Consider the following 20,362-nt stretch of genomic DNA (forward strand, 5'->3'; position numbering starts at 1 on the left):
TTTCTTTTATAATTCGAGAATGGATGGAGATATCGAGATGCGGTTTTCACTAATATTTAGCAAATTTTATGGTGATTAACGGTCTGTGAAGTAAATAGTACCGTTCCATTTAACTTTTTTTCAAAAATCATAAAAATATGTAACCGCTGCAGATAACGCCCTCTAGCTTATTTGTTTTAAACCAAGCGGTCTTACTGAAAATATCTTTTAAAAGAGCATGAAATGCTCTTTCAAACAAGACCAAAAATATTCAAATCGGTTGAATGGTCCAGGAGATATTCAAATGTAAACATTTGAAAACGCATTGGCCTCCCCCTCCCTTATTATGACAGATATGAAAAATATTGCAAAACAAAAGCGATGCGGTATTATCCCAGCTACTAAATGATGTTGTCAAAGTTATAGCTCATCGTCTAACTTTCTGAGATAGCGGGAATTTTATGTTTCTCTATGGCAGTTACGCCCCCTAGCGGTCGAATTACGAACTTCAAAATAATTTCCAGCTATTTCTCTTGCCCACTTTGCTTATAAAGATTTTTTTCCCAAACCTCTAGGCCTTACCGTTGTTGAGATACAGCCGCTCCGTACGTTTAACGGGACACCCTGTACAATTCAAATGGCCACGTCGAAAAAGTACGTCTGTTCTTCTAAGGGATGTAACTCTATAATTATAACCTCAAATCGAAACGTCTTGTGAGCGTTGTCATGAATCTGTCAGTGTTTTCACAAGCCGAAAATGTTTTCTATGAAAGGAACATTAAATAATATTTTTGACAATCTTTGACATATAACCTCCATTACTAACATAACCTACATTTAAATGTATGTGATGAAATAATCTAAGTCGTACGTCCATATCTTGATTCATACCATTTTTAAGCGATCTTTCACTGCCAGCTCTCGTGGTTTCTACTATATATGAAATTCCCGGTATAATATTGGAGAGGATTTTTGTGGGGACGCACAATTTAATGTTTTTTGAGTCGATTCGCAAGGTGGGTTGAAAAAATTAGTATTCATTAGAAAATTTCAGGGACGAGGCGCATACATGCAAATTTTATGCAAATCCGCAATTGATTTTGAACGTTTGCAAAATGAATGTTTTATGTATGGAAAATATTCATTAAATGGGATGGGTTTATTTTTGAAATTTCCATAAAAATTTTTCAAGAATAATTTCAAAATAATTTTAAGAAATTTCCCTAAACATTTTCAAAAAAAGGGATTTTTTGCAGATTTTTAAACTTATCCGAAAAAAATTAGTAAACTTTGTGTAGAATTTTTTACTACTTCATCTTGCTTAGGTTGTTATTAACGTTTTTTGGTTTTATTTAATAATAAAAATGTAAATCCTAGAGATCAGTAACATTTTGACACACCAACAAGCTTTCTTTGTTTCTTAATATCTTTGGAACACTTTCAAAAAACATCAAAATAATTTTTTTTAGTTTTTTCATCTCGCTGAAATATCTTGAGAGTGTTTTTAATCGATTAGAACCATTTTGACTCATACCAATCAGCTTTTTGTCATACCATGACTTGTTGAGTACTGTTTAATTTAGTTTTAACAAACTTTTGTGTTGGTTGGAACAGAATTCGACCTTGACCACTCATTCAGTTCCAAGGTATTTAACGCCATTTTAGAGCTAAGTATTCAGACGATGATGAAAAAAAAACTTTTTCCTTAATACCAATAATCTTTTTTTAATCGATACTTTTGTCTAGGGCATTAATTACGGTATCCCCAGAAGGAAACGGATTGATGCCATCAAAAGGGAAGAAAATCACGGGAAAAACTAACGACGCCAATAACGTCTTAATCGCGCCGGGAAAAGTTTCCCAGGAGCTATTAACAATAACCCGGGGGATTTTCACCTATACACGTCGGTGAACGTCTGGTTTTCTACGTCTTTTATGACGGATCTTTTGTTGCGCTGGTGGAAAATGTACGGACGAAGGGAAAAGGGGTTGGGAAAACCTGGGTTACGTCCGAAAAAAAGGACAATTTGCAAGCGGCAGACGTCACCGCGTTTTCCAGACGCAGACAAGAGAACGAAAACAGTGAATTGTTTGGGTTTTGTAAGAGTAATGGTAGGAAAGAGAGATAAAAGAAATGAGGGGGTTGCTAAAAAAACGGGTTTTAATTAAAACGGAGAAATAATATTGTCTGACTGTTGTCTGAAATTCTTTCCTTTTTTTATAGTTTTACTTGAAGTGGCAATTTTAAATGATAAAGAAAATCGATTTTTTTCTCGTTTCCGATCACTCCCTCGTTCAATTTCTTAACACCTCATGCCCTAATTTCCCAATAAACTTTAATTATTTCCTGTGCCAAGCAGGGGTGGTTTCTTCCTTATCTCTTCGGCGCACAATAAGAACCCGACAGGAAACAACTTCGCTCAAGGTTTTGGATCTCAACATCCCCTTTTTGTCAGCAAAAGAATAAAAAGATTTTTTTGCAAAAAGAAAACTTTTCTATTCCCAAATTACTTTTCAGCATTATTATTATTATCACTTGCCACAGAACGATTTACATCGAACGTTTTGGGGGTGGCTGCAGAATCGCGTCGGGGCGATAAAGTCGCTAATAATTTGCCGCCTCCGGGAATTATTACGAGTAATCTTGTTACCTATGGTGCGAGAGAACCAACCCCCGAATTTATGTAGCCTTAAAACGCCCCGTGGCACTAAAACTTTTTTTTAGTGTTTTCTGGTAGAAAGGGTGAGAGGAACCGCCCACACTTCGATCTTTCAACCCCCTCCCAACGTAAACGTACAGTTTTTTAAAGTCGGTTTAATGACGGTTGCTCGCAATGTGCAGCTTTAAAAATGAAATAGCATCCCTTTTTATGTTATTTTCTTTCCATATAATAAAGAAATGTATAAAAACGAGTTAAATAAAAATAAAAACAACTTTAAGGGTTGACCATTTTAATTTTAAATTAAAGGATTAATTGTTTTATTTATTTTATTACAAAAGGGTTAAAAAGACGGGATTTCGTTTCTTTATGGCATTTTTAATAAAGTTTTATCAAATCTTCAGATAATATATAGTGCTTTGAAGATATTAGGAAACAAAAAAGCCGTTGGTGTACGTCAAAATCGACTGGAAACACCTCGAAATTATTTGATTATGCATAAAATAGTTGATAACATTAAATTGTGTCTTCTCCAATAAATACAAAAACATTATTGTATCGAAAAGGCTGATTGGTATGAATCAAAATGGTGCTAACCTACTGGAAATACCTTAACGTTACTTAATAAGGCTAAAAATAGGTGATTACATTAAATGAGGTGATTTCCAGAAAATTCAAACACTTTAGTAGTTGGAAAAAGCTGATTGGTGTGAGTCAAAATGGTTCTAATACATTAAAAACATTCTTAAGACACTACACGAAGATGAAAAAATTAGAAACAATAATTTTAATGTTTTTTGAAAGTGTTTTAAAGATATTAGGAAGTAGAAAAAACTTATTGGTGTATGTTGAAGTGATGCTAACCTACTGGAAATATCTTGAGATTATTTGATGAGGTTAAAACAAATTCCGTAAGGGCTAAAATTACTTTGATATTTTTAGAAAGAGTTAATTTTAATTTAAAAGATTAATTTCGAATTGATTTTATTTATTTTATTATGAAAGGGTTTGAAAAGGAGGGATTTTGTTTTTTTAAATTTTTGTAGGGGATTTTGTATAAAGTTTTATCAACGAGTCGACAAAACGGCATATACACGTTAATCCCGAAAATCCCATGGGATTTTGTGACGTCCTCGGTTTGGGGAAAAATTCTCATATTTCCCCTAGTTATCGCGACAATTATCGAAATTAACCCTTGAGGCTTATGACCAACCGTATGGCGGGAACTTTTATCTCAAATGAACAAACTTTTAGAGACTTTTTAATGTCTCTTTTCTACGAACAACTTTTTTACTACTCCAACTACTCAACAAAAGATTTCATATTTAAATTTAATATATTGAATATTTCTGCGTGAATAATTTCAAAAAGTTCCCTTAAGTGTAAATAGATTCTCTATCGTCATAATAACAATAAAATGTTTACACTTTCGAGTAGACCCAACAAAATACTCCACCCTATGCAGTAATAGCCTGTCGATGGAGAGAGAAGAGGACAAGACCCCCAACGGAGCTTCGAAATCGCTGTCAGGGACAGCGGGAAATACGTTTTTAGGGTGCCCCAACCCCAAAATCCCGTATATGGGACAATGAGCCCCTCTCTCTTCCCACTGTGTTTCCATTTATTCTTCTCGTTTCCCGTCGTATTGCAAATTTTCCGCTCGGTCTGACCGAGAGAGAGATATTCAGGTCCTTCGAATCATGGACGAATTAATAGAGGGAAATTAATTGGGAATAGAAGACTCAGGGTAACTGGGATAATACCGCGGGATGGTATCGTAATTCGTAACCCCACAAAATGGGAACGATGATAAAAAGACTTCCTTTGTGAACGTTATAGCCTATATTTGCCGAATCGTCCCAAGTCTGCAAGTGACAGTCTTCGGTATTATAAACGATTGCCTTTTTCAAGATGAATAACCGGAAGATTTTTGTTAAAAAGTTTTTTTAGAAAAAATTAATACAAAACAACGTGCTTTTTATATCATCCCTTTAATTCTAATTCTGGTCTGTTGGGCATAAAGGATTTTTTTTAATTAAATTTCGTGAATTCTTTGCGTAAATGGAATGCAACCAACCGTTTTATTATTTGTGACCCATTTCCACTAATTATTTTTTTAATTTCAACGTAAACACGCAACTTAATAATATTCCAAGTTAAACTAGTTGTCTAACTTTAATTTAATTTGAAGTTATTTTAATAAAATTAATTTTATTGACTGGTTATTTTCAACCCTCCCTTTTTTAAATACGAACTCGATTTGGAGAATTCTAAACTGGAGAGAAACCAACCCCCCTATGACATTTTTGCGCCAATTTGACATGCAAAGCCGCCGCCCTGGACGCCTCCCTGGTCACCTCCCCATTCGCCGCCCCTTTAAAAAAAGGGGGTAGTAATGATTTCGACGGAGGGGGGCAGTTTTAGCAGCAGCTGGCCACCGGTCTCCTTTGTTTCATAAATGAGACCCCCTCGAAAATCCGTTTGATTTTTATACAAGTGGCACCAAACTCACGTGGCGTTGACGAATTTGTTTCTAATTTCAACACGTGTTTGGACACGTTTTTAGGGTGACTTCTCACCCCAAAAATTTGCCAAAAAAAAATTGATTTCGCTGACCCAAACGTTAAGAGTGCACAAGAATTTTTTTATTCATATGAGATATTTTTCAAATAAGATTTAGAAATATTTTTTCATAAACGATTTTTCTTTTGACACGTGGGGTGGAAAAGAATGTGATTCGCGAGGTAAATAAAGAGATTTTCACCCGTGAGGGATGCCGGATTTGATCGGATTCCTAGAATTCCGATCGCGAGGGTTCGAATTCGAGAGAGACTTATTAAAAGATCGCTCTATCAGCAGCCGAGACAATGCGGGGAGAGCGGAACGAAGCAACAGTGAGGGGGACAAGGGGCTAGATGACTGATGGCGTCCTCTTAATTAAACTGGGAGAATTAATCGCGGTCCTTGACTCACTAATTAATAAACCAAAGCGAGGTTTTCCCCTTCCATTTTCAACCTTCGAGGATCGCGATTTTTTATCTTAATTCTTAGATACTTTCTTTTTAGATGAACTTTTTGTGATCGTAATAGAAAATACACAAGATTGAGCTTGGATTATATAAATTGCGAGGGGGTGGGACCTTATATGGATACGCGAGAGAGCTTTGAAAATAGCTACCGAAGCAGTATATCTCGCTCAGGACAGGGTTTACACAGGACTTATTGCCGCCGGTGCCAACAATGCGATATAACACGTAAAAAATATTACGCCGGACGGAATGCGAAACGTGAAATGGAGTCGTTTATCTTTTATTGGGGAGAAAAAATAAAAAAATATCTCCTATCAAAGCTTCTAAAAACTTCCTTTGTTCAGAGTTTCAATATTGTGAGTAACAAAAAAATATGGGGTTAATTAAAAATATTTTAGAGTTGTGCTTGAACAAGAAAACAGTTTTTTAAAGGTAATTTTTTAATCTTTATGAAAAATCCTTTAAAATGAATCCAAACACGACCTATTTTGCTAATAAACATTCTGAGATATCTTTATTATTATATTTTTATAAAATCAAAGATGGCCGAAAACAAATGATTCGCAAATATTGTGATTAAGGATTACAAAACGCATGAAATGAGTCCAAACTCGACGTATCTAAGTGTTATAACACCCAAGATTTCGTTGTTTTTATAAATTCAAGATGGCCGAAAACAAAACACTAATTAATTGTGTCAAAAATACTTTCAAAAGTCAATTTTATGGTAAATATATTGTGTGATACATCAAATTAGGTTAAAATTATCTGGTCTTTACGAAAATCTTATTTTTGATGTAGTATTTAAAAATTTTAACACATTTTGAAGGTTTTTTAAGTTACATTATTAACCTTTATGAAAAATTCTTTAAAACGAATACAAACACAACCTATTTAGTTATTAAATTTTCCGAGATATCTTTATTTTTATATTTTTTATAAAATTCAAGATGGCCGAAAACAAAACACTAATTAATTGTGTCAAAAATACTTTCAAAAGTCAATTTTATTATAAATATATTGTGTGATACATCAAATTAGGTTAAAATTATCTGGTCTTTACGAAAATCTTATTTTTGATGTAGTATTTAAAAATTTTAACACATTTTGGAGGTTTTTTAAGTTACATTATTAACCTTTATGAAAAATTCTTTAAAACGAATACAAACACAACCTATTTAGTTATTAAATTTTCCGAGATATCTTTATTTTTATATTTTTTATAAAATTCAAGATGGCCGAAAACAAAACACTAATTAATTGTGTCAAAAATACTTTCAAAAGTCAATTTTATTATAAATATATTGTGTGATACATCAAATTAGGTTAAAATTATCTGGTCTTTACGAAAATCTTATTTTTGATGTAGTATTTAAAAATTTTAACACATTTTGGAGGTTTTTTAAGTTACATTATTAAACTTTATGAAAAATTCTTTAAAACGAATACAAACACAACCTATTTAGTTATTAAATTTTCCGAGATATCTCTATTTTTATATTTTTTATAAAATTCAAGATGGCCGAAAACAAAACACTAATTAATTGTGTCAAAAATACTTTCAAAAGTCAATTTTATGATAAATATATTGTGTGATACATCAAATTAGGTTAAAATTACCTGGTCTTTACGAAAATCTTATTTTTGATGTAGTATTTAAAAATTTTAACACATTTTGGAGGTTTTTTAAGTCACATTATTAAACTTTATGAAAAATTCTTTAAAACGAATACAAACACAACCTATTTAGTTATTAAATTTTCCGAGATATCTTTATTTTTATATTTTTTATAAAATTCAAGATGGCCGAAAACAAAACACTTTCAAAAGTCAATTTTATGATAAATATATTGTGTGATACATCAGATTAGGTTAAAATTATCTGGTCTTTACGAAAATCTTATTTTTGATGTAGTATTTAAAAATTTTAACACATTTTGGAGGTTTTTTAAGTTACATTATTAACCTTTATGAAAAATTCTTTAAAGCGAATACAAACACAACCTATTTAGTTATTAAATTTTCCGAGATATCTTTATTTTTATATTTTTTATGAAATTCAAGATGGCCGAAAACAAAACACTAATTAATTGTGTCAAAAATACTTTTAAAAGTCAATTTTATGATAAATATATTGTGTGATACATCAAATTAGGTTAAAATTATCTGGTCTTTACGAAAATCTTATTTTTGATGTAGTATTTAAAAATTTTAACATATTTTGGAGGTTTTTTAAGTTACATTATTAACCTTTATGAAAAATTCTTTAAAACGAATACAAACACAACCTATTTAGTTATTAAATTTTCCGAAATATCTTTATTTTTATATTTTTTACAAAATTCAATATGGCCGAAAACAAAACACTAATTAATTGTGTCAAAAATACTTTCAAAAGTCAATTTTATGATAAATATATTGTGTGATACATCAAATTAGGTTAAAATTATCTGGTCTTTACGAAAATCTTATTTTTGATGTAGTATTTAAAAGTTTTAACACATTTTGGAGGTTTTTTAAGTTACATTATTAACGTTTATGAAAAATTCTTTAAAACGAATACAAACACAACCTATTTAGTTATTAAATTTTCCGAGATATCTTTATTTTTATATTTTTTATAAAATTCAAGATGGCCGAAAACAAAACACTAATTAATTGTGTCAAAAATACTTTCAAAAGTCAATTTTATTATAAATATATTGTGTGATACATCAAATTAGGTTAAAATTATCTGGTCTTTACGAAAATCTTATTTTTGATGTAGTATTTAAAAATTTTAACACATTTTGGAGGTTTTTTAAGTTACATTATTAACCTTTATGAAAAATTCTTTAAAACGAATACAAACACAACCTATTTAGTTATTAAATTTTCCGAGATATCTTTATTTTTATATTTTTTATAAAATTCAATATGGCCGAAAACAAAACACTAATTAATTGTGTCAAAAATACTTTCAAAAGTCAATTTTATTATAAATATATTGTGTGATACATCAAATTAGGTTAAAATTATCTGGTCTTTACGAAAATCTTATTTTTGATGTAGTATTTAAAAATTTTAACACATTTTGGAGGTTTTTTAAGTTACATTATTAACCTTTATGAAAAATTCTTTAAAACGAATACAAACACAACCTATTTAGTTATTAAATTTTCCGAGATATCTCTATTTTTATATTTTTTATAAAATTCAAGATGGCCGAAAACAAAACACTAATTAATTGTGTCAAAAATACTTTTAAAAGTCAATTTTATTATAAATATATTGTGTGATACATCAAATTAGGTTAAAATTATCTAGTCTTTACGAAAATCTTATTTTTGATGTAGTATTTAAAAATTTTAACACATTTTGGAGTTTTTTTAAGTTACCTTATTAACGTTTATGAAAAATTCTTTAAAACGAATACAAACACAACCTATTTAGTTATAAAATTTTCCGAGATATCTTTATTTTTATATTTTTTATAAAATTCAAGATGGCCGAAAACAAAACACTAATTAATTGTGTCAAAAATACTTTCAAAAGTCAATTTTATTATAAATATATTGTGTGATACATCAAATTAGGTTAAAATTATCTGGTCTTTACGAAAATCTTATTTTTGATGTAGTATTTAAAAATTTTAACACATTTTGGAGGTTTTTTAAGTTACATTATTAACCTTTATGAAAAATTCTTTAAAACGAATACAAACACAACCTATTTAGTTATTAAATTTTCCGAGATATCTTTATTTTTATATTTTTTATAAAATTCAATATGGCCGAAAACAAAACACTAATTAATTGTGTCAAAAATACTTTCAAAAGTCAATTTTATTATAAATATATTGTGTGATACATCAAATTAGGTTAAAATTATCTGGTCTTTACGAAAATCTTATTTTTGATGTAGTATTTAAAAATTTTAACACATTTTGGAGGTTTTTTAAGTTACATTATTAAACTTTATGAAAAATTCTTTAAAACGAATACAAACACAACCTATTTAGTTATTAAATTTTCCGAGATATCTCTATTTTTATATTTTTTATAAAATTCAAGATGGCCGAAAACAAAACACTAATTAATTGTGTCAAAAATACTTTTAAAAGTGAATTTTATGATAAATATATTGTGTGATACATCAAATTAGGTTAAAATTATCTGGTCTTTACGAAAATCTTATTTTTGATGTAGTATTTAAAAATTTTAACACATTTTGGAGGTTTTTTAAGTTACATTATTAACCTTTATGAAAAATTCTTTAAAACGAATACAAACACAACCTATTTAGTTATTAAATTTTCCGAGATATCTTTATTTTTATATTTTTTATAAAATTCAAGATGGCCGAAAACAAAACACTAATTAATTGTGTCAAAATACTTTCAAAAGTCAATTTTATGATAAATATATTGTGTGATACATCAAATTAGGTTAAAATTATCTGGTCTTTACGAAAATCTTATTTTTGATGTAGTATTTAAAAATTTTAACACATTTTGGAGGTTTTTTAAGTTACATTATTAACCTTTATGAAAAATTCTTTAAAACGAATACAAACACAACCTATTTAGTTATTAAATTTTCCGAGATATCTTTATTTTTATATTTTTTATAAAATTCAAGATGGCCGAAAACAAAACACTTTCAAAAGTCAATTTTATGATAAATATATTGTGTGATACATCAGATTAGGTTAAAATTATCTGGTCTTTACGAAAATCTTATTTTTGATGTAGTATTTAAAAATTTTAACACATTTTGGAGGTTTTTTAAGTTACATTATTAACCTTTATGAAAAATTCTTTAAAACGAATACAAACACAACCTATTTAGTTATTAAATTTTCCGAAATATCTTTATTTTTATATTTTTTATAAAATTCAATATGGCCGAAAACAAAACACTAATTAATTGTGTCAAAAATACTTTCAAAAGTCAATTTTATTATAAATATATTGTGTGATACATCAAATTAGGTTAAAATTATCTGGTCTTTACGAAAATCTTATTTTTGATGTAGTATTTAAAAATTTTAACACATTTTGGAGGTTTTTTAAGTTACATTATTAACCTTTATGAAAAATTCTTTAAAGCGAATACAAACACAACCTATTTAGTTATTAAATTTTCCGAGATATCTTTATTTTTATATTTTTTATGAAATTCAAGATGGCCGAAAACAAAACACTAATTAATTGTGTCAAAAATACTTTTAAAAGTCAATTTTATGATAAATATATTGTGTGATACATCAAATTAGGTTAAAATTATCTGGTCTTTACGAAAATCTTATTTTTGATGTAGTATTTAAAAATTTTAACACATTTTGGAGGTTTTTTAAGTTACATTATTAACCTTTATGAAAAATTCTTTAAAACGAATACAAACACAACCTATTTAGTTATTAAATTTTCCGAGATATCTTTATTTTTATATTTTTTATAAAATTCAAGATGGCCGAAAACAAAACACTTTCAAAAGTCAATTTTATGATAAATATATTGTGTGATACATCAAATTAGGTTAAAATTATCTGGTCTTTACGAAAATCTTATTTTTGATGTAGTATTTAAAAATTTTAACACATTTTGGAGGTTTTTTAAGTTACATTATTAACCTTTATGAAAAATTCTTTAAAACGAATACAAACACAACCTATTTAGTTATTAAATTTTCCGAAATATCTTTATTTTTATATTTTTTATAAAATTCAATATGGCCGAAAACAAAACACTAATTAATTGTGTCAAAAATACTTTCAAAAGTCAATTTTATTATAAATATATTGTGTGATACATCAAATTAGGTTAAAATTATCTGGTCTTTACGAAAATCTTATTTTTGATGTAGTATTTAAAAATTTTAACACATTTTGGAGGTTTTTTAAGTTACATTATTAACCTTTATGAAAAATTCTTTAAAGCGAATACAAACACAACCTATTTAGTTATTAAATTTTCCGAGATATCTTTATTTTTATATTTTTTATGAAATTCAAGATGGCCGAAAACAAAACACTAATTAATTGTGTCAAAAATACTTTTAAAAGTCAATTTTATGATAAATATATTGTGTGATACATCAAATTAGGTTAAAATTATCTGGTCTTTACGAAAATCTTATTTTTGATGTAGTATTTAAAAATTTTAACACATTTTGGAGGTTTTTTAAGTTACATTATTAACCTTTATGAAAAATTCTTTAAAGCGAATACAAACACAACCTATTTTGTTATTAAATTTTCCGAAATATCTTTATTTTTATATTTTTTATAAAATTCAATATGGCCGAAAACAAAACACTAATTAATTGTGTCAAAAATACTTTCAAAAGTCAATTTTATGATAAATATATTGTGTGATACATCAAATTAGGGTAAAATTATCTGGTCTTTACGAAAATCTTATTTTTGATGTATTATTTAAAAATTTTAACACATTTTGGAGGTTTTTTAAGTTACATTATTAACCTTTATGAAAAATTCTTTAAAACGAATACTAACACAACCTATTTAGTTATTAAATTTTCCGAGATATCTTTATTTTTATATTTTTTATAAAATTCAAGATGGCCGAAAACAAAACACTTTCAAAAGTCAATTTTATGATAAATATATTGTGTGATACATCAAATTAGGTTAAAATTATCTGGTCTTTACGAAAATCTTATTTTTGATGTAGTATTTAAAAATTTTAACACATTTTGGAGGTTTTTTAAGTTACATTATTAACCTTTATGAAAAATTCTTTAAAACGAATACAAACACAACCTATTTAGTTATTAAATTTTCCGAAATATCTTTATTTTTATATTTTTTATAAAATTCAATATGGCCGAAAACAAAACACTAATTAATTGTGTCAAAAATACTTTCAAAAGTCAATTTTATTATAAATATATTGTGTGATACATCAAATTAGGTTAAAATTATCTGGTCTTTACGAAAATCTTATTTTTGATGTAGTATTTAAAAATTTTAACACATTTTGGAGGTTTTTTAAGTTACATTATTAACCTTTATGAAAAATTCTTTAAAGCGAATACAAACACAACCTATTTAGTTATTAAATTTTCCGAGATATCTTTATTTTTATATTTTTTATGAAATTCAAGATGGCCGAAAACAAAACACTAATTAATTGTGTCAAAAATACTTTTAAAAGTCAATTTTATGATAAATATATTGTGTGATACATCAAATTAGGTTAAAATTATCTGGTCTTTACGAAAATCTTATTTTTGATGTAGTATTTAAAAATTTTAACACATTTTGGAGGTTTTTTAAGTTACATTATTAACCTTTATGAAAAATTCTTTAAAGCGAATACAAACACAACCTATTTTGTTATTAAATTTTCCGAAATATCTTTATTTTTATATTTTTTATAAAATTCAATATGGCCGAAAACAAAACACTAATTAATTGTGTCAAAAATACTTTCAAAAGTCAATTTTATGATAAATATATTGTGTGATACATCAAATTAGGGTAAAATTATCTGGTCTTTACGAAAATCTTATATTTGATGTATTATTTAAAAATTTTAACACATTTTGGAGGTTTTTTAAGTTACATTATTAACCTTTATGAAAAATTCTTTAAAACGAATACTAACACAACCTATTTAGTTATTAAATTTTCCGAGATATCTTTATTTTTATATTTTTTATAAAATTCAAGATGGCCGAAAACAAAACACTAATTAATTGTGTCAAAAATACTTTTAAAAGTCAATTTTATGATAAATATATTGTGTGATACATCAAATTAGGTTAAAATTATCTGGTCTTTACGAAAATCTTATTTTTGATGTAGTATTTAAAAATTTTAACACATTTTGGAGGTTTTTTAAGTTACATTATTAACCTTTATGAAAAATTCTTTAAAACGAATACAAACACAACCTATTTAGTTATTAAATTTTCCGAGATATCTTTATTTTTATATTTTTTATAAAATTCAAGATGGCCGAAAACAAAACACTAATTAATTGTGTCAAAAACACTTTCAAAAGTCAATTTTATGATAAATATATTGTGTGATACATCAAGTTAGGTTAAAATTATCTGGTCTTTACGAAAATCTTATTTTTGATGTAGTATTTAAAAATTTTAACACATTTTGGAGGTTTTTTAAGTTACATTATTAACCTTTATGAAAAATTCTTTAAAACGAATACAAACACAACCTATTTAGTTATTAAATTTTCCGAGATATCTTTATTTTTATATTTTTTATAAAATTCAAGATGGCCGAAAACAAAACACTAATTAAGAGTGTCAAAAATACTTTTAAAAGTGAATTTTGTGGTAGATGTAGAGTGTGATACATGAAATCAGGTTAAAATTTTCTGATCTTTACGAAAATCTTATTCTTTATGAAATATTTAAATTGTTTATACATAATTTTTTTATTCCCGTTCAAGATAAAGCAACAATCCATGAAATTAAGTAACTTTACTTTACGATTCGTAAAATTAGTTGCCTATATAAGCATTATTTCTTAATCGTTTCAGTTTCATTTAAAAAAGAAGAAAACCACTCAGGTAATCGACATCACAACGAAAAGAAAAAAAAACTTTTTACAACCTATGCCATAAAGGGTGTGTTTTTCTGTAGCAATAAAGAACAGTATCGCGACGTTTCCCGGAGCAAACGGCGGTCGTCAAACTTTTACGACCGCGCTCCGGGAAATCCTCCTCCGGAGGTCTTTGTCACCTTCTCGACTCGTGCCGTTTGTTATTGCCGTAAAAGACAGAAGGGAGACGACGACGACGACAACGACCGGCGTTAATAACCGCCGAAAACGAGGCGCGATTCTCTAAACGCCCGATAATTCGGTCCGGGAGGATTAATTTTGAGGCCGAAAAGGGGTTGGAAACGCCGCCACCCCTAAGCCTTTCGCAGCCCCACCCGAAAATGATCGCGTTTTTATTGTCCGCTCTAATGAAGTTAAAGTCGGGGAGTAATTAGTGAGATTGAACGTAAAATTAGGAATTTTCCTCGTTACGGTCCTGGTGGTGTGATGGTGCTTGGGGAAAATCTTCCGGGAATTCTAATGAGTCCGATATGACGTGTAAGAGGAAAAGGGTGGGATACTCAAAAGGATTTAATCGAAAGAAATTTCTTCACTTCTATTAATAAATAATAATTTTATATCAAAGTCCACATCCTATCCTATTGTAATAAAAGAAAAAATGAGATCTTAACTTTAACATTTTGGATTTTCCCAGATAAACCAGAGTCGGACTTAGGTTATATTTTGTTTTATAAATTATTGTATAACATTTTTATTAAAAAATTCCACACTACTCGTTTAAAATAATTCAGAAAAATCGCCATGTTTATATTCAATAATTAATCTAAAACGCACTTTGACGTCAGGCAAGGTCAAGGATCAACTGAATGCGGTTCTGTTCTCATGGCTCGAGGCGATGAAAAAGAACTAACTATATCGAGAGATACGCGATATTTTCTGAATTTCTAGTTTGTTTTACGGACTCGGCGAGAGAGAACGTCATTTCCATTCGATTATTAGCGGTTTTACCAAAGTTGTTTAACCGGATCGTAACATTTATTTGTAAAGAGAATATATACGTATCTCCTTGGTTAGTTTTCAGTTTGTTTAATACGATGGCAGCACTGGAACGTGCCAGCGATCTTCACCCAAGGTTATAAAAAATTTTCGATTTCACCGACCCATAGTTCCTAAAATTAAAGTATGACAAGGATACAACGACATCATTGTAGATAACATTTTTGAACAGAACGAAAATAAGCTTACAATAACAAAATGTTGAAGTTGGGATATGTTTGGTTTTTATTTTTGTGTGCAAGTGAATTGGAAATCGTACTGACTCAAAATGTGACTAATGAAGATGTTCACGAAAGTAAGTTTTAAACTAATTAAAAACGATTAGTAATTATTTATTAAACGATTAGGATTCGTTACACCGTGTACCACTCCGAACGGCCGAACAGGATTATGCATTGAAATTCAAAAATGCAAAATTTTCATGAAAGTCATCGAAGAGCGCAAACAAGATTCATTTTCCTTCATAAAAGCATCCAAGTGTGGGCCATCAAATGAAGATCCATTGAAACCTAGGGTTTGTTGTGGAGATGATATCCATTTTGTTAACCAAGGTATACAATTTTTTTTTCACTTTGTGGTTTCAATCATTTTCCTCATTTCAAAAAATTATTAATGGTCTATTCTGGTTAGTTAGGCGAAAAATGTTTTTATGTTTTATAGATACCGATAAAATAATAATCTATTCCACAGATAATTTTAATATATGCTTGAAAAGTCCGGATATGATTCGTTGAAAATTGTGTAAGTTGAAAAAGTGGTTTCGGGAAAATCCAATTAATGTTTCAAGATAATATTCTTGTTGACATAAATTTTTATTTCTTATATATTGAATAATTAATTATTTGGGTGATTCCAGCTTCATCGATATTGTGCAATCTATTATTGACTTGAAAATCTTTATTTGTTTTTGAGATAATAATTATTAAATTTGACCAATTTTTTATGATATCATAAAGTGAACAATCTTGTTTTGAAAAATCACGAAAAATCGAATTCTTAAGATATATTAATGAAACACTCATGATTTGTAAAGGAAAGTGCCTACTTTCGTATGATCAAAACCGAATTTGAAAATCTCTACTCGTTTTTGAGATAATAATTATTGAGCTCAACCTGATTTTTATGATTTCATAAAGTTAACAATCTTGTTTTAAAAAATCACGAAAAATCGAATTCTTAAGATATCTTAATGAAGTATTTATGATTTATAGAGGAAAATGTCTACTTTCTTATGATAAAAACAAAACTTGAAAATCTTTATTCGTTTGTGAGATACTCTGCGTATAACACAGATGTCACCATTTGTGACACTGTGTACCAGGCTGACATGGATCGTTGTGCAGCAACCTTAGTTGACTCGGAAGACCAAATCCTAATGCAAGTGGGACAAGAATGGAGGTGGATCTTTATCGTCAAGCTGGTCGTGGGTCATGGGTCAAGCTTTCACCCGTGAAATAGAATGAACGTAAATATTTGGAAAAAAATCTTTACCAAGAATGAATTTAATCTACTTGTACTGCTTAGTCTATTGACTTGCTAATTACTTCGTGGAAGAAAAAGATGCATGAAGCTCTTATAAAATTAGAAAAGTTGGCAAACCTCGTTGCCCTACAAGGTTTTTAGGGAATTATGTTAAATTTAGGGAGATATTTATGCTATACTTTTTTTGACCTAACTAACCAAAATTGAACGAAAAAAATGAAAATGTTTCGATATTAATTTTGAAAATTGTGCATTAAAAGTGTCTTTTACCACATACTTGATATAAAAAAAGTAAGTAGACATGAAAATATATTTCAAGGATATGGTATAAAGATACTGATTGACATTTATAATTTTTAGATCATTTTTTCTTTGATTTTAGATGCAAACGCAGTACAATCAAACAGCCAGGAATACATCCCAGCTAAAGATATAACAACCCCATTACCCCTTCACTTAAGAGATCCCCTCCCAACTATGTGCGGCACTCAGAGGGTGGTTATTAATAATAGGATTGTTGGTGGGCAAGAAGCTAGCATTGGGGAGTTTCCTTGGATGGCCAGAATCATTCATAGAAACTCTTATAATTACACCTCTTTGGGATGTTCCGCGTTTGTCATTCACCGAAAATTTGCTTTAACAGCGGCTCATTGTGTGAAGGGACTTGGTGTTCAAGCTCTTGGTGGAATGTAAGACTTATTTTCTTGTTACAAAATTAACAATTAATTGATTTAATTAATTATTTTAGTGTCGGAGTTATTTTAGGTTCTCATAACTCAACGCGCGAAGGAACTTGCGTTAAATCAGAACTCGAAGTGATATGTTCCCCAACTCCGAAATATATTGAATCTTTAACACCGATAGTTCATTTAGATTATGAGCTTAAAGAACATACTAATGATATCGCTTTAATTCCTTTTAAAGAAAAAATAGTGTTTACTGATTTTATCAAGGCAATTTGTTTGCCGAAGTTTGAATCAAACGTCCCTGATTTTACGATTTCTGGATGGGGGAAAACTGAGTCAGGTAAGATTTTATTAATTCTTTTTTGTTATAATTATTGTATTAATTACTAGATACTGGGAGTCCTGTTAAATTAAAAGTAACTCTTCCTCGAGTTGATCGGGGTTATTGTGATAAAAGATATAGAACGATTGGGAGAAGTATTTTGGAGAATCAACTTTGTGCTGGCGGTGTTAGTGGACAAGATTCTTGTGCTGGGGATAGTGGGGGGCCTTTAATGGCTTTTAATGTGCAGGATCAAAAATGGTACGCTGAAGGAATTGTTAGTTATGGGTTAGGATGTGGAAGAGAAGAATGGCCGGGAGTTTACACCAACATCCCTAAATATTATAATTGGATCGTTGACACCATCAGAAGGAATAAACCCGAATAAAAATTAAATTGAAAATAAACTGGGGAATTAAAGAGACTTTTTCGAATTATGTTATATTAAGTATTTTTGTATTTTTGCTGTATTACGACGTTTTTAATTTCATATTATTTTTAAGAAAAATAAATTTATATTGAACTCAAAATATTTTTCTCTTCCTAATCTTACTAACTATACGTTAATTAATATTTTTAACAAAAAAAGAGAAAATACCAGTCACGCAACAAAGTTTCAAACACGTTTTAACATAATTTAAATCAATCCTTGAGAATTCCAATTTAACCAAGATTTAAAAAGTCTTTCATAAATATTAATCGAACCTAATAAAACAGGTTTTCAACTTTTCGAAAAAAGAATAAAATCCTCTTCTTATTAAAACTCGTCGGCGAACGTCACCGCTGCGTCAACGCAGCAACCAAGCAAAATAAAAGGACCCTAGCAGGTTCTTAAGCGACTCATAATAATATCACGACTCACGTTCATAAGCAGTCGACCCAGTCGACGTTCGACCTTCGTAGCGACGATCATGGTGCCACTTTTCGTTTCATTTCTTTTCATTCTTTGTATCTCCATAATTGGGGCACGTAAGTTTTAGATCTAAAAACCTTTCAACTTTCAACTGATAACCTAATTTAATAAAATTTGTTTTCTTCTAGAACAAAGATGTACAACTCCAAATGGAGAAGTAGCACGTTGTGTACCAATACATAGTTGTTCCATTTTTTTGAAAGCTTTAGACTCTGCCGATGCTACAAGTCGAGCTTTTTTAAAGGCTTCAGTTTGTCCGGGAATATCGCCTTTAGCGGTATGTTGTGGGAGTTATACAACTTATCAAAGTTTAGACGATTCATCTTCTCTTCCTGATAGAAATTCATGTGGGATTCAGGTAAATTAAATAATCTTTTTTAAATCATCATCACAATACAGTTTTTAGGAAGACACAGATAAAGTTTTTGGTGGGACAAACGCAGGCATCGTTGAATACCCATGGTTAGCAACACTCCAATACAAAAATCAATTAGGACATTTATCGTTTAAATGTGGAGGAGCCCTCATCAGCAATAAATATGTATTAACAGCAGCTCATTGTGTTACAAACCCAAAACTTACTCTGTATGTCAATCTAATTTCACCTCAATTAATTATTAAAATAATAACATTTTTAGTCACCGTGTAAGATTAGGAGAATGGAATTTAGACTCGCCAGAAGACTGTTTTGGCACCGCACCTTTTAAACAATGCATTTCAAAACCAATAGACGCCGAAGTTGAAGATATCATAACACACGAGAAATACTCTAAATCCACGGGAGGTGTTTTCTTCGATATTGCATTATTAAGACTTAAAACTCCAGTTTCTTACTCGATATCAATCAGACCCATTTGTCTCCCAAAACCGGATGAAAAAAGTTCTGCTGGGGAATTAGTTTACGTCGCCGGATGGGGTAACACTGAATATTCAAGTTATTCGCCTATTAAACAAAAACTTGGACTTCCAATTATGGATCCAAATAAATGCCAAGATTTGTTTGGGCGAAGTGGGGTTACGGTTAATAATGACCACATTTGCGCGGGGGGTGAAAACTTGAAAGATTCTTGTAAAGGTGATAGTGGTGGGCCGTTAATGGCAAGGATTCGAGAAAACCCGAATCAATTTTATTTAGAAGGAATCGTTTCTTATGGTGTGAGAATGTGTGGATCTCCAGGGATACCAGGAATTTACACAAGAGTTAATAAATACTTGGAGTGGATCAATTCCAAAATAACTCCCTAAATAATTTCGATTTTCTTTATAGATATGGTTAGAGTATTTATTTTTTTAAGATTTTATAACTTTGAGGATTTGTATTTTTTAAATTAATTTGTGTTACTTAAAAAAATGACAAAATAATGACAATAAAGATTTTTTTGAATCGCATTTGTTTGTTACTTTTTAATCATAAGCAATAAAAAAAGTTAATGGGAACGTTTGAAACGATAATCACTTTAATAGCTAACAATCAATAATCATTATGCAAAAATGTTGTTCTAGTAAAAAGAATTTAAATTGAATCAATTGCGATTTTCTTCTCTCAAGAATCAAAAAGCTAGAAACTTGCAATTTTTACCAAGTTAAAGAAGAATCCTTCCTTTATAACCTCAAAAAGTTTCGCTTTTCCAATTCAATTAATTAACAAGAAATTAATTTGTTTGTAAACCATGATATTACAAATTTTTATTATTTCAATT

General features: G+C 29.2%; 2 protein-coding genes across 2 annotated transcripts; both read left to right on the forward strand.

Annotated features, from left to right (window-relative positions):
* Positions 1-15,100: 15,100 nt before the first annotated feature.
* LOC111428204 (phenoloxidase-activating factor 1-like) lies at positions 15,101-18,279 on the forward strand. The gene is made up of 5 exons (XM_023063646.2): positions 15,101-15,554; positions 15,607-15,810; positions 17,124-17,430; positions 17,490-17,767; positions 17,818-18,279. The coding sequence occupies exons 1-5, from the start codon at positions 15,458-15,460 to the stop codon at positions 18,135-18,137; spliced, it is 1,206 nt and encodes a 401-aa protein (XP_022919414.2). The 5' UTR covers positions 15,101-15,457; the 3' UTR covers positions 18,138-18,279.
* A 312-nt stretch (positions 18,280-18,591) lies between these two features.
* On the forward strand, positions 18,592-20,051 carry LOC139431463 (phenoloxidase-activating factor 3-like). Its single transcript, XM_071199258.1, has 4 exons — positions 18,592-18,718; positions 18,791-19,020; positions 19,069-19,247; positions 19,301-20,051. The coding sequence occupies exons 1-4, from the start codon at positions 18,661-18,663 to the stop codon at positions 19,905-19,907; spliced, it is 1,074 nt and encodes a 357-aa protein (XP_071055359.1). The 5' UTR covers positions 18,592-18,660; the 3' UTR covers positions 19,908-20,051.
* The last annotated feature ends 311 nt before the right edge of the window (positions 20,052-20,362 follow it).

Source organism: Onthophagus taurus, chromosome 10 (assembly GCF_036711975.1).
Source record: "Onthophagus taurus isolate NC chromosome 10, IU_Otau_3.0, whole genome shotgun sequence".
NCBI lineage: Eukaryota > Metazoa > Arthropoda > Insecta > Coleoptera > Scarabaeidae > Onthophagus > Onthophagus taurus.

Bases quoted from the DNA above. Each gene is read 5' to 3' on its own strand.
- LOC139431463 (XM_071199258.1), top strand. From the start codon at position 18,661: ATGGTGCCACTTTTCGTTTCATTTCTTTTCATTCTTTGTATCTCCATA. The intron at 18,719-18,790 runs GTAAGTTTTAGA...GTTTTCTTCTAG, and splicing joins TATCTCCATAATTGGGGCAC to AACAAAGATGTACAACTCCA. The intron at 19,248-19,300 runs GTATGTCAATCT...TAACATTTTTAG, and splicing joins ACAAACCCAAAACTTACTCT to TCACCGTGTAAGATTAGGAG.
- LOC111428204 (XM_023063646.2), top strand. From the start codon at position 15,458: ATGTTGAAGTTGGGATATGTTTGGTTTTTATTTTTGTGTGCAAGTGAA. The intron at 15,811-17,123 runs GTATACAATTTT...CTTTGATTTTAG, and splicing joins TATCCATTTTGTTAACCAAG to ATGCAAACGCAGTACAATCA. The intron at 17,768-17,817 runs GTAAGATTTTAT...ATTAATTACTAG, and splicing joins ATGGGGGAAAACTGAGTCAG to ATACTGGGAGTCCTGTTAAA.